Source organism: Camelus ferus, chromosome 16 (assembly GCF_009834535.1).
Source record: "Camelus ferus isolate YT-003-E chromosome 16, BCGSAC_Cfer_1.0, whole genome shotgun sequence".
NCBI classification, from domain to species: domain Eukaryota; kingdom Metazoa; phylum Chordata; class Mammalia; order Artiodactyla; family Camelidae; genus Camelus; species Camelus ferus.
The window spans coordinates 13,698,300-13,710,604 of NC_045711.1; the positions used below are offsets into that span (position 1 = coordinate 13,698,300).

At 51.5% G+C, this 12,305-nt stretch overlaps 1 protein-coding gene across 12 annotated transcripts in view; it reads right to left on the bottom strand.

Annotated features, from left to right (window-relative positions):
• Nucleotides 1-12,305, bottom strand: part of GAS7 (growth arrest specific 7) — a 187,819-nt gene that overhangs the window by 30,622 nt on the left and 144,892 nt on the right. For 6 of the 12 annotated variants that reach the window (XM_032498797.1, XM_032498805.1, XM_032498806.1 and 3 more), the window contains exon 4: nucleotides 747-800. In XM_032498797.1, the coding sequence (XP_032354688.1) occupies nucleotides 747-800 (54 nt within the window). Of the gene's footprint in view, nucleotides 1-746; nucleotides 807-7,580; nucleotides 7,664-12,305 lie in introns of all 12 variants that reach the window. The other 6 variants (XM_032498800.1, XM_032498801.1, XM_032498799.1 and 3 more) reach the window with 2 other exon arrangements.

Here is a 12,305-nt window from a genome sequence, read left to right on the forward strand (position 1 = left end):
GCATGGCCAGAAGTGTGTGACGGAGACTGAGCCAGCGACTCCCCGTCCCCAGCTCTGCAGACTTGGGTCAAAACCGCAAACCTAGAACCACACATCTCACATCTCCAAGTTCTTGGCTGTTTGAGCAGCTGGACAAGTCATTTCTCTACCTGGAGGGGCACTGACGTCCAGTGCTCACTTTCCCTCAGGAGCACGGGGCTGACCTGGGGCCAGAGATGGGGGCCTGGCGGGCTATGGAAGGGCCCTGGGAGGCAGTCTGGCCACCCCAGGCAGAGGCTGCCTGCTTCCCGTCAGGAACTCCCAGGAACTCTATTCTTAGGGCGCATTCTCTTGCTGTTAACTTTGACGTCTTCCAGAAGTTACCCCGCACAAAAGCCACCCTGCCGTGGCTGTAATTTACATGTCACAGCACTTGCTCAGAGCACAGTCCACCCCCTCCAACCCACTCCTGCATGCGTACCTTCCCCTGCCAGCCCCGCAAAAATGGCTTCTGCATGATTCCAACCTCCATCCTTCCACCTGTTTGCCCAGAGAGAAAAAGTGAAATGGGAAATCAAAGGGCCGGTTGAGGGTGGTGGGGGAGGCAGGGGGCAAACTTCCGCTACATCCAAGCTTTGGAACTTCCCAGATTACAGGCTGGGCATCGCTTCCACTCCGCGGTCTGCATTGCCATAGCAACAGCCCAGCCGTGGTCCACAGCCCCATCCTGCCACCCAACCTGCGCGCGCTCCGCGGGAGCCGCTTACCGTGATGGTGTTTTCCTTGCTCTGCTTTTTGCCTGGTGACGAAGATCCCAGGTTCTGGGGAGAGAGGCAAGAAACATCGTCAAAGCTGCTCTCCATATTGGACATCCTCTCTTTCATTCAGTTTCCCTGAAGGTGGAGGGACTGGTTAAAAGCCCCTTGCCAGGGAAGTTCGGGGATGCTCCGTTAACCCCCTAAGTCACCATATTCTGGGAGAAGGCAGGCAGGAGTCTCTCGCGCCCCAGCTTGAAGGCAAATTGGAGGAAGCCTCCAGCACAGGCTCGGAGGAAACTGCTCCAAACCAGGTCTGCCTCCTCTTCTCCCCGCTGTGGCTGGGGGAGTTAACCCCTCAGCTGCCCTCTGCTGGTAAGCGATTCCGTGCGCCGCGTGCTGCCTGAACCCACAGAATCCACCCGGGAGCACAGAGTTAAGGCAGATCGCAGACCACCTCCTGGCACTGAGGATTCAGAACATGACATCTTATTCCGAATTCCCCAGGTCCAACATACCACGCCCTATACCACGAGCACTGTGGGCAGGGGTGCTGGGCCACCTCCGTGCTGGGCCCCCTCCCAACCCCAGGAGCAGGGAGGCTGCGTTCTGGCTTCCATTCAGACTTTGGGTTGGTTTTTGATGTCTTCCCTTTGCCAGCAAGAAAATCACCATCCCAAGTACTGCCAACCCCACAGGTCCTCAGCATCTTGCCCCGGACCTAGGGTGCTCCTGGCATGAAACATTAAGGACTGCCAGGTGAACACGCCACATTGGTCACAAAGGGGAGTTCAGTTCTGGGTCTTTGTTGTCCCACAATCAGCGTTATTACATTAAGGACTCAATAGGGTCCCTGAGCAGACATGGGGTGCCCACTCCTGTCCCGAGTCCCATGTCGAGCTGGGAGCAGGCACTGTGGTGGCATCACTCGCGTGGGTGTTCTGGGACTCGTGGCCTTATTCTGTCTCTAGTGAAATGGAAGGGAGTGGCTGTTGGGACTTTACAGAGAAAGGCCCAGAAAAAAGCGCAAAGGGGCTCCCCCAGCAAGCCTCAGGGTACCAGCAGCCCCGTCCCGGGGCCAGCACAGCCTGGCGCACCCGGCAGGATGAGCCTCAGGAACCCAACTGCTTGTCAGGCAAAGCGGGGAGCTTTGAGGAGTCCCTGCTTACGGTGCCCTCAGCCCCTCAGCCCCATCCAGGCCTCCCCTGGCTGGCAAGTAGACGAATGAGGACTGATATCTCTGACCGTCCAGCTAAAAGGGACCTTACAGGCTCCTTGGAGAAACGGCTAATTCCCAATGCCAGGCGGACCTGGAACACCTACTGGGCTTGGAGGTAAGACAGTGTTCAAAGAATGACGCCACAGAAGGCAGCTCAAGGGGGCTCCCACAAGCCAAATTTGGGACCATCTGAGCATGAGTATGAATAATGACCAAATATTAAGTCCAAAAGATGGAGGGGGAGAGAGGGCCGTGTTTCCTTACAGAATGCCAATTAAAGTATGCATAAGGGCTTCAAAAGCCACGTTTGTGAACCCCAGCGTCAAGAGACTCAGGTCGCGGCGTCAGGGATGCTCGGAGCTCTGAGTGAGAAGGTCGCTCCGGAGCAGAATGTGTACGCGGCCTCGCCCTGCCACCCCAGAGGCTGCCAATACATCCGGAAGGGAAAACGTGCCCGTGCCAGGGAGAACTCTGGGGGTCCCCGCATGCACAAAGCACTGATAACCCGGGACTGTGTCTCCTGACGGCTGCAGGGAAAAGTATTCCACAGGCCCCCAGAGCTGCTGAACCTGAGCCCAAGCAAAAGGGAACAGCCAAGTCAAGAACGTAGGTCATTCTACCAGACAACTGACCCGCACTCTCCCCTAAAAGAGTCAGCGTGAGGAAAGACAAAAGAACAAATGCGCAGGAAATAGAGTCTAGATGAAAAGAGACTAAACAAAGCGAGAATCTGGATGAAATGGTAACCAGACACACACAAAGACCACGTATGACATGATCCCACATGCGTGAAACGTCCAGAATAGGCGAACGTGGACACAGAAAGCGCATCTGTGGTCGCCTAAGGCTTAGGGGGACTCTTCTGGGGGTGATGGAAACGTTCTGAAATTGATTTTGATGCTGGATGCACAACTCTGAGACTAGACTAAAAACCTCTGCGCTGTACAATTTTAAACGGGTGAACTGTACGCTATGTGAATTACATCTCCACAAAGCTGTTCTTAAAAGAGAAACTAAAGAGAGCGAGAGAGAGCAACTGATGCATCCACGTGTAAAACTGGAGCCTGGGCTGCGGAGAAGAGCAGCTATGAAAGATATTCTGGGGACAACTGGGGAGCATAAACACGGCTTATACACGTACGTATTAGATGATCTATTGAGTTCATGTTTTCGTAAAGTGTGCTAATGGTATTGTGGTTATGTCTTCATCCTCAGGGATATGTTCTGAAATATTTACAGTTAAAACAATACGTGATGAATTTGCTTTAAAGGAATCCAGTGAGGGGGTGGGGGAGGGGAGAGAGAGGAGAGGGAGAGGGAGAGGAGACGGGAGTATAAGTGAAACGAGACCGGCAGAATATTTGCTGAAGTTCCATGACTGGTCCGTAGCACTTTATTATAATATTCCTTCTGCTTTCATATATGTTTGCAGATATCCATGACCAAAGTTAGTTTTTTAAATTTCCCGTTCCTGATTCTAGAAGTTTTTTCTCCTCGTCTTTTTTTGAGCTCCCTCCCCAGCCTGGTTTCCTAGCCTTGCCTGGGCTGCTTTGCTGTCACTGTGAGGACTGACAGACAGTGGGGACACACAAGGCAGTGCCAGGTGGACTTGCAGTGGGTCACTCCCGGCCGATCCAGTGAGCCCTTGGTCCACATGACTTCTCAGCCCTGTCTCCTTTCTCTGTGAATAATCTGGGCCCCACATTCTCAGCAGGTGGGATCCAGCGTGAAACCCCTCAATGGCTCCCAGCAGGCCTTGAGGACTCCTCCAGTCACCTCTTCCATCCTCCCTACACCAGCTAATAGAGTAAACCACAGCCCTACTCGGCCTCTCTGGGTTCTGTGAAATCACTGTTCTCTGTCCTGCCTCCAGGCATCCATATATGCTGTTCTCTCCACTTGGAATGCTGTTCCCCTACCACCACCTCTTAACCAAGTTAAACCTTTGCTCATCTTTCCAGTCTTAGCTTTTCTTAAAGAGTCCATCCCCGACATTTCCATCACCACCTGGTCAGGTCCTCAGAGCACACACTTCCTCCAGCCCTGTCACTGACAAAATGAAATAATCCTTTATCTCCAGTCTTTCTCCAGGACCAGCTATTACCCTCCATCAAGACAGGGGCTATACTGTCTATGACTTGGTGCCCAGCAAAGACAGAGATGCTCTATAGAACATGTGATATTTACTAAGGAGGGAAGGGGGAGCCCCATGAAGCAAATGAGCTCTCAGAATCTCACCTCCTTCTCCATCTAGAGCTCCCTTCTCCAATAAGTCCCTTAAGTTTTCAAGCTCTTAGTCCTGTTCCCTTTCCTCTCTCTTGCGTCTAAAGACAGCCTTCCTGGGGGGGGGGGGCAGCTCATGGAAGCTGTAACAGTTGAAAGGTGGGTCACAAAAGGGCCTGGGCTCTGATGGGAAGGTTCCTTGTCCACCCTTTACATGTGCAGGGATCAAAGAGGGCCCCCACCACCCTAGCCACAGGCAGGCAAGGGACGGCCTAGAATGTGTCTCCGCAGAGGCCAGCAAGACTGTCAGCCTCTGATTCCCCCAACCTCCAAACAGGTGGGCCCCACATATCCAATACCCAGGCAGGGCTGCAACCCGCCCCAGGGCTGCAGACTTGCAAAGCTCCACTGGGTGGCACTAGATCACCACCACCACCTGTGCCCAGCTGTCAGGTCTCCCAGAGCTGGGGAAGGAGGGGAAGGGCAGGCGACCCCAGGGCTGCTGGGCACCCAGCCATCAGACCCCACCCATGATGGCATAGACACACTCCTGGTTTCCATGAAGATTAGACACGACCCCCACCTGCCCAAAATTCTAATTTTCCTGATTAGTTTGCTCAAGGAGGGGCAGCTAGCTGGTAACAGAAAAAGAAAGATGCTTAACCCACCCCCGACCCTGCATCTCCAATGGCCATGTGTTCATTCATTCACTCATTCATTCTTTCACTCATTCTTTAAATACTATCAGGTGGTAACTGCCATTAGTTACAGCCGGCAGCCTGGGGCAGCGGGAGTAAATACCACGCACACTCAAGTGTGCCGTATATACTCCGGGGACCATTTGCCAGCGCGCTCCGTAAACGCCAACCCTGCTTAACCTGTCTCTATGGTTGGCCTCTGGCGCCTCTGTGGTTAGGCAGCTCCGCAGTTCACAGACCCTTTGACAGCATAAAAGAATAACACCGTACCTTACAGTTCTGGGAAGCAGTGAACGAACGCGGCTTTGCTCTCTCCGCGTCCTGCACTGTTTATTTTGGTCACTTGGACGGTGCCGCACCCTCTTGACCTTATCGTCTATACAGAATACGCTGGAGCCCGCCCGTCCTGAAGCAGCACCCAGGCCTGGTTCTCCAGAGCTGCCCTTCCCTGCGTGCCCAGGACCAGCACCTCGCCTCTAACTCCTTGCTTTAGAATGCTCACTGTATGTGCCTTCTGGAAAAGTAAACTTGTAAATTTTAAAAATACTAAAAAGCGTATTTTAAAAAAATCACCTCAGACTAAGATGTCTCAACCTCTGCCCCAAGCATTTTTCCAAGCTAGGTACTTCTTCATTGTGGGGCCATCCTGCGACTTGTGGGGTGCTTGCTAACATCCCTGGCCCCCACTGCCCGGGTGCCAGCAGCACCCCCTCCCCAGCTGTGACAACCACAGAGTCCCCCAACGCTGCCAGACGCCCCCTAACTGAGAACCGCAGTCTGAGACGCAGACAGACCACCACCAACGTTCTGGCTTATCTGTCTTCTAGCCACTTGTCTCCACATATGGGTAGACTGCCTCCTCCCAAGTGAGACGGACTGGACACGCAGCTCTGTTCTGACTTTCCCACTCCATATTACGGCCTCAGCATTCTCCTGAATCATTCAATTTTCTTCCAAAGAAGGCGTTTTTCACAGCTGCCTGGTATCTCTGGCTGGGTGGGTGTCAGTGCCATAATCCGTTTGACCCGTCCCCTGTTGTTGGACAATTAGGTTGTGTCCAGTGTTGCAAGACTGAAAATAAAGCTTGAGTGGACAGCCTCACACACAGATCAGAATCCCTGAATGTACCCCAAGAACATGCTGGAAGGGAAATTCCTGGGTCAAAGGCATGGCACACACTGTCAGACTGGCTTCTGAGAAGGCTGGGTTTTAAACGTTAGGTGACAACTTGGTAGTCTTTCAGGGTCGGGGGAGCCGTGTTCCGGGGGGGAAGGCAGGCAGAATGATGGTGGGGAGCAGGGGCAGTTTCCAACATCCTTCCTGATGGTGCCCAGGGGAGACCAGCCTGTTGAGCTGCCGGTAAACCACAGCACGACTTCGGCTGGCGTCCTAGGGAAACCCACCGCAGGTACACGGCAGATACCCTTCATTTCAAACAGACCGACAGAGGCTGCGATGAGAAGGCTACCTGGGGGCCCTGCAGGCAACACGCAAAGTTGCTGTGGGGGGTGCTGTGAGAGGGGGCGAAGGGGACACGCTTGACTGCCTGGATCCTCGGCGGTCAGGCACGGTCCCCCCACCAGCAACACCAGCATCCCCTGGGGGCTCGTGAGGCCCCCTCCTTAGACCCCCGAGTCAGAACCTGCAGTCTAATAAGAGACCCTGGTGGTTCGTAAGCCCATCAGCGTATAAGGAGCCTTGTAGGTAAGAGGTCCCAATTCTCTTCCAGAGTTTGAACTGACCTGACCTGAGCCCAACGTTCAGCCTCCTAAGACAACAACATAGTTAGGTTTCTGAGAATTAACACTCTTGCCTGCATGAAAGCTAAGTGTCTCATTTGAGCCAACCGTCATCACAGACCACAGGGTCTTCCTCTCAGTGATGGCACGTAGTACCCACCGGTGTTGACAACAACCAGCTACTGTCACCACCACCACCACCATCACCACCACCACCCTGGGAGCCTGGCATTTTAACTCCTGGAAAGGGCTGGTGTGGAGGCTTCGTTAGGAACATCTGGGTAACTCGTGGCTGGACCACAGAAGACCAGTCCTCAGGTCCTCAGACACGGCTGAATGCCACTGGAAGAAACATGGGACTTGGCATCAAGTCTAGTCTGACCGCTTGGTAATCGTATCTACCTGCATGAGTCACTGAACCGATCTGAGACTCCGCGACCTCACCTGCAACACAGCCATCGAGCTGACACTTGCCTCATGCGCTTGCACAAGTGTCAGCTGAGATGACACGTGAGAAAGGAGCCTGGGAATCTGAAAACATACTCCCACCGCCTTCCATCCCATTGCTGCCCCTCTGCTAGACTGTTAAATGTGATCAAATGTTTTACTCAATTCCATTCTGGGTGAAGTCTGGGGGTGGGAAAAGGGTGGGTAGAAAGGAAAATGGCCTGGCCTCGTCCACATTCTTCAGAGTGCTGCAAAATCCAGACAGCAGGATGGAACAGCTGTAATTCCATCACCATCACCCCATCCAAACCACCCTCAGCTTCTAGAGAAAACCAGCAGACCACAGCGGTCTGCTCTCCCCGAAGGGACGCTGGAACGACCTGGACACCAGCCACTTTCTACTTGGGGCAGAACAGGGCTGTAGCCACCTGGATCCCCACAGCATCCCCGTCCTAAAGACACCTCCCTGGCTCTGCCTAAATGGCTCCCCCTACCTCCCGAAACAGGACCCCTTACCTGGGGAATCACCGGTGGACTTTCGGACACTCATGTGGGCAGTCTCGGGAGGGTGCGCTGGGGTCCCTGACGTGTGGTATCCATTCACTGCGGGGACAGAAACACCGCTCAGACGCCGTGCTGGCCACAGGCGGGCACCGCTGACCTTCTCCCACCTCATCGCCTGGTTCTGAAGGGTCGTGCACGGCTAGGACCACCTCTCAGGATCTCCCCAGTGTCTGGAGCTGGAAATGGGTTGAGAGCCTCTCTCTAACCCCCAGCACGCAACTACCGAACTCTTGGGGGACCAAGTTTCCTTTTGGACCAGAGAGGAAAAGGAAGATGTGTAGAAAAAGCTGAAATCGTCGGAGTCAAACAGCCACCACAGACAATGCCGCGTCAACTGTGGTCACTGGTGCTGATCGAGGGTCCTATCTTTCTCTACAGGTTCAGATGGTCCTGGGCCACCTTCCTGCAAATCCCACTGAGGAACTTCTCCCTAAGGACCTTCTCACCCTTAGTGAAATGTGAGTACAGTGAAAAGAGGACTGGCTTCACTGGTTTCCATGAAATTTGGCTTTACCAATTAATAGTCAGAGGATCACATGACATCCTTCTTGAGTCACGGTTCTCCTGAAAGTTTACCAAAAAAAAAAAAAAAAAAAATTCAAGGCCCTAAAATTCTACCCCTATGACACTCATTCATACTCCTAACGTGAGCTGATACACCTGCTCTCCAAGGGGGGATGGGGAGCCTGGTCCGCAGCATTTGCCAATTTCTGTGGCATCAACACTCCCATTGTGGCCAATTCAAATTCCCTGTCATTGCTGCCTGCTCCTGACACCACAGGTACACACTGCAGCCCATGCATCCTCAGCTCTCAGAGGCGGTCCTGCCCTCTCACAGGTGTAGTTACATGAGCCTCAGTTTCTGAATCTGTAAAATGGGGACAATCCCACCTCAGTCTCTAAACCTACTTTGTTGATATGAAAATCAAACAAGACAATACTTGCAAAAGGGGTCTGTAAATTACAGAGTATCCCACGACAAGAGATGGGAGGGATGGAGAGAGGGAAGGTCATTGCTTCTGTTCCTGAATCTGGTGGCCTTGAACCTCAAGCCTGCATGATCTCTGGAGACCGGGAAAGCATGCCTTCCTCAGGCCCCGGGCTTGGCGGACTTGCTACAACACAGACACTGAAGGTCAGCCTGGAGAAAAATTCACCAGCCGACATCCAGCTGAGAGCACTCTGCAGTGAGGGAGGAAGGGGAGCAGGAGGGGTTGAAGTCACTACCACCTGCCCATTTGCAGGGCTGGGGTCGAGCAATGGGGTGTAAAGGCCACCCCACAAACAGCCTTTTTCATGCTGGAGGAGCCTTCCATTCTCCACCAACTACAGCCAGAAAATCCAGGACCACTCGGAAGCAGAGATGCACTCAGCAGATTCCCGCGGGTGGCTGCATTTCTCCCTGATCTGCCTGTTGGTTCCAAGCTCCAGAAGGAGAGTGGGCAGAGACACTCCAGGGCGACAGCAAACTGGCCACAGAGCTGGCCTCCCAGGGCAGTGGCTTAGGGAAGCCACAAGAGACAGCAAATGAACCCCGCGTGGCCAGCCACGCTCAGGGCCCTCAGGAGGCCAGCCAACTCTTGATAGTTGCCAGCAGTCCTCTAGGTAAAGGAGGGGTGGGTAGGGGCCAGGATTCCAAGGGCATCGGAGAATGTTGAGGTCGTCAAAGAGAATCTACTCATGTAGGCATGAGCTACGTCAGGCAGGCACTAGACTGGTGCTAAATAAAACCCAAAGGAAGGCATAACATTCGAGGAATTTTTACTAACCCAGGAGCACAGGGCTGGCATGGACAGAACACAAATGCTGGAGGATCTAAAAACAACAGTAGGAAACCTTAATATATTGCTCTCAGCCTTGGGCTGATTAGTGGGCAAAAAGTCAGGATGTGGACTATCTCGGTAACTTAATTTAAAAGGCTGGCTGATTGAACTTGATGTATTAAATGTCATATCCTATAAACACAGACAATATCTTTTGCCAAGAAGCCATGGAACATTAAAAAAAAAAAAAGAGTTGGGCATATTCAAGCCACAAATAAAATATCAATAAATTGCAGAAGGCATAAATAACACAAGCCACATTCTTTGACCAGAAAGCAATTAAAATAGATACTAATAATGAAAGAACAAATACGCAAGGTTCCTCTCCCTCGGACTCCCAAACGTTCAGAAATTTAGGGAAATACCCCCTGAAACAATCTCAGGTCACAGAGGAGTTTAAAACTATAATTACATAATATTTGGAAAACAAGGAGGAAGAACATATCAAAACAAATGGGATAGGGCCTGAATTATATTTAGAGAAAAATCTATGGCCTTAATTATTTCATTACCAAAGCCAAGAGAATAAAAATAAATGGACTAAGAATTTAAGAATTTAGAAACAAATTTTAAAAGCCAGTAAAATAAATCAAAGGGAAGCATGAGAAAAGAATATAAATATGACCACAGAAGTTAATGAGTTAGGAGACAGGATAACATTAGCAACCCTAGCTGGTTCAGTGTGTGTCAGGGCAGTCGGGACTGGGGGTGGTAGAGGGGTGGAGAATCACAACAATAAAAAAGGCAGAGCAGCCTAATTTGAGAGTAAGAGAAAACCCAAGTGCTCAGAATTGAGAATTAGAAAACATAAACATGACAAATATAGTAGAAAAAAAATTTAATACAAGAGCATATGATTTATAACTATGCTATTAAGACTTCCGTAAGGCTCACAGGATCAAAAGGGGTTCAGAGGACACCTTTTACCAAAATGAGTAAAAACTTTGAAAAATAACCTCCTTCCAAAAGGCACTGGACCCAGGTGGTTTTATGGGCAAAGTCATTCAAACTCTCAATAAAGAAATACCCAGGCTCAGATCGCACCACTATAGAAACACCTGGTGAGTTTCCCAGTTTATTACACAAAGCCAGACTCTAAAATCTACCACCACCAACAAAACAGAATCAAGTTCAGTTGATCACAAAAATGAAACACATAGTTCTTACCTCAGCAAGCCTTAGTTTGGAACCAGTCACTACCTCTGATGGCGCCGGGTCCTTGTAAACCACCTTCCTGAGGGCAGAGGCTGCCCTTCTGACCCCAGCTGTGCCCCTTCACAGCGCCTCAAAAGTGCACCCTCAACACACCGTTCTGTATCCCCAGCTTCCAGCCTCCCCCAGGCTTGCGGCCCCCACGCTTAGGGCAGCCAGGAACCGTCTAACGCCACGGCATTTGCCTCTAATCCATCCTCTTGTTCTCACTTCAGTTCTGGTCTGTCAGCTGTTGGCTAATTACTGCTCATGTCAAAACAATTACTGAGGAAGAAAAAATAATTTTCCATTCAACCATCTCTCCCCACACAGCAGCTCTGCTCTGACACCCTGTCTTGCTGCATTTCACTCAAACAGTCCTGACATCTTCAAAAAAAGTCATCAGTGGGGATCTGAACAGTTACATCTCACCCACAACGCTCCTGACTGGCAATCCCATGCCTCTGGGCCCCCAGTGCCAAGGGTGAGACCCCAAAACAAACGAGGCCAGAAGTGGGTGCTTTCGAGGCCTCCAGATGAAACCGAGCAGTACCCTATGGGGTCCGCCCCAGTACACATCGTTTCCATGCCCCCCGTTTCTTCTTTGTAGCACATAGGCTTCATTCAGCCTCCTTGACCCCCCCCCCCCCCCCGACGAGTTCCAAAGGGCAGATTCTAACAGTTGCTAATCAAGGAAAGGAGAGAATGCAGAAACAAGGGAGGAACCGCCAAGAAACAACAGTGCAGGCTTGGCAGGGTCCTGGTTCCTCCTCCAGGGACACACGTAACAATACGAGTAAGTCCTTCTGCAGGAACTAAGGCCCTCATCCAGGTGGAGGACAGCAGCTTCAGGCTGGACCAGGATTCCTGGAGCACCGCCTGTTACCTCACCGCCAGCCAATTAGGAGACAGTCACACGCTCTGCAGCCCTCACTCCAAATTTGACCTATAAAAACCTCTCCCCGAAAACCACCAGGGAGTTCAGGGTTTTTGAGCACAAGCCACCCGTCCTCCTTGCTTGGCCCTGCAATCAATCTTCCTCTGCTCTGAACTCCGACATTGTGGTTTGTCTGGCCTCACTGTGCATTGGGCACATGAACTTCTGTGCAGTGACCCAGCCTCCGAGGGGAAAAAAATAAAATAAAATTGATCAAGGATTACTCATAACCAAAGGAACATAATTCAGTTGGGGATACAAGAAAAAAAATGTAAAATGCCAAATTCAGCTGTTTTTAAGATAAGAAAAGGGAACAGAAAGCCCTATCTAGTGACTTTTGTAACTTCAAATACAAAAACATACACATTTTATTTCTCTTTATGGGCAGTGAAAGAGAGAGCTTGGGAGACTGGATGGTGAGAGGCGGGCTGGATCCTGTGTAGGAAGGAGGGGGGGCTCTTTGCAGGGGGAGGGAAGTGGATAAAAACGGAAAATAAGACGCAAAGAAAGAGCTGTCCCCACGAGAGTCAAAGCCACACAGAATTGCCAGCGTCACCCGCTGCCCAGAACTCCACCTCCCTGCAGTCTGGTACCATCCCCAACTCCAATCCACCACATAAAACACCCGTCCTCCGAGTCCCACTGTCCAGCTTCTATGCCCTAAAGAAACCCGAAGACAAGACTTAACAGCTTCCGAACAGGAAATCGGCCTGACACCTTCCTCCTGCCT